General features: G+C 28.9%; 1 protein-coding gene across 1 annotated transcript in view; it reads left to right on the top strand.

Annotated features, from left to right (window-relative positions):
* Nucleotides 1-1,427, top strand: part of LOC111637847 (cytochrome P450 3A9-like) — a 23,447-nt gene extending 22,020 nt beyond the window's left edge. Inside the window, exons 6-8 of the mRNA XM_023383430.1 lie at nucleotides 460-625; nucleotides 978-1,137; nucleotides 1,215-1,427. Coding sequence (XP_023239198.1) covers nucleotides 460-625; nucleotides 978-1,137; nucleotides 1,215-1,292 — 404 coding nt within the window. The 3' untranslated portion in view covers nucleotides 1,293-1,427. The remainder of the gene's footprint in view (nucleotides 1-459; nucleotides 626-977; nucleotides 1,138-1,214) is intronic.
* Nucleotides 1,428-1,725: the final 298 nt, after the last annotated feature.

Genomic DNA, 1,725 nt, shown 5'->3' with positions numbered 1-1,725 from the left:
TTGATTGTATTAACTTGATTCTTTAGATATTGAAAATTAAATAAATAACATTATGTTAATTTAAGCGTACAGAAACGTTGCTGTTGTTCCAGCAAAGATCTTATTTTCACTTTACCGAGTGCCTAGTAGGTAATTTGCGGATTACCTAGATAATCTGCAGATTACCTAGGTAATTTGAGAAATGGAATAATTTTCGCAGCTTTAACGGTAACCTTAGTTAATCTGCAGATTAGCTAGGTAATGTAGACATTAACGGATTTCGAGCTTTAGCGGTAACATATATACTCATATTTTAATTATTTATGTTATGTATAATGTCTCTGATAGAACAATATATGCTGATATTAGGAACTTTAGTATTAAAAAACTGTTCTTTTTTGTGATACGTACGTAAACACAAATTGTATAAATGATATATTTTGTAAATATACATGGATTGCAGCCGTAAGTTATAAATGACATATTTTATTAATATACGTAGAATAGAGCGTAGGGTAGTAGAAGATCACGAATTGGGCGATACAGGAATTGTCGTTGAAAAAGGCACAATGATAGGAGTACCTGTTTATGCTCTTAATCATGATCCTAAGTACTTTCCAGATCCAGATAAATTTGATCCCGAAAGGCGAGTTTAATATTTAAGTTCATTTTATTTATGAATTCGTTTTTACAATATTTTAAAGATTTATTTTAATTAAAGTTTTCTTATAATTGATGTTTAAAGAAGTAGAATGCTTGGAATTTTTTAAAAATATATATAAAGATTTTATGTTATTTAAGACATCATTTTAATTAATATTTCAACTAATTGTTATACTCATTTTAATCCTTCCGATTTCTTGAATCAGTCACACAATGTAATAAGATTGTTTTAATATTTATAATTTTTTTCAATATTTTCAATATTTTTTTAATATATAATAGTTTTAATAATAAATCACGAAAATTTTTTAATTATGTTCGATGTATTTCTGTAGATTTTTATCTCACAAGAATAACATGCTTCCTTTCACCAATTTGTCATTTGGAATTGGACCAAGAAATTGTATAGCTAAGAGATTTGCCTTGATGGAAGTTAAGATGGCCCTAGCTAAAACTTTGCAATACCTTAGATTTAAACCAGGAATTAATACAAAGGTAAAGAATGATAACATTGAAATATTCTGCAAAGTTTTGTATATTTTAAAACACAAAATCTTTTCTTTTTATTACAGAAAGAGCCTGAGTTGCTTTTAGCAAGAGGTTTCAATCGCTTAAAACATGTATATTTAAAAATTGAGTTAAGAAAATGAATTTCGTTTTTACATGACAAGACAAACTTCAGGAATATTTGATGTTATTAATTAACGTAGTCTTATTTGCTTTAATTACATTTATTGGAAAGTAAAAGTTTCAGAAATACAGTCGACCCCCCTATAAGATAGAGATACGTTCCATTCTCTAGGAATCCGCTTTCTTACGAATCCTTCCAATCACAACCCGACACGTTTCAAATTTACGGACTACGGCTGTTTGAAAGATTTTCTTACATAAAATTAATCGATTCTAGACTAATCCGACTCAACATTTCCAAAATACGTATATATTTTTTGGGAATAATCCGTATAAACTACGCTATAAACAAAAAATTGTAGGATTACTTACCGAGTGTCACCATTCGACATTGCCATTGCTCAACATTGTTTTCGTCGCGGAACAGCTCAGCAAAGAGCGGCCGATTTCTAA

Source organism: Centruroides sculpturatus, unplaced genomic scaffold (assembly GCF_000671375.1).
Source record: "Centruroides sculpturatus isolate CEXI.00-Female unplaced genomic scaffold, Cexi_2.0 scaffold914, whole genome shotgun sequence".
Lineage (NCBI taxonomy): Eukaryota > Metazoa > Arthropoda > Arachnida > Scorpiones > Buthidae > Centruroides > Centruroides sculpturatus.
Note: the sequence above shows the minus strand (reverse complement) of the source record. Positions and strands in the feature narration are given on the sequence as shown.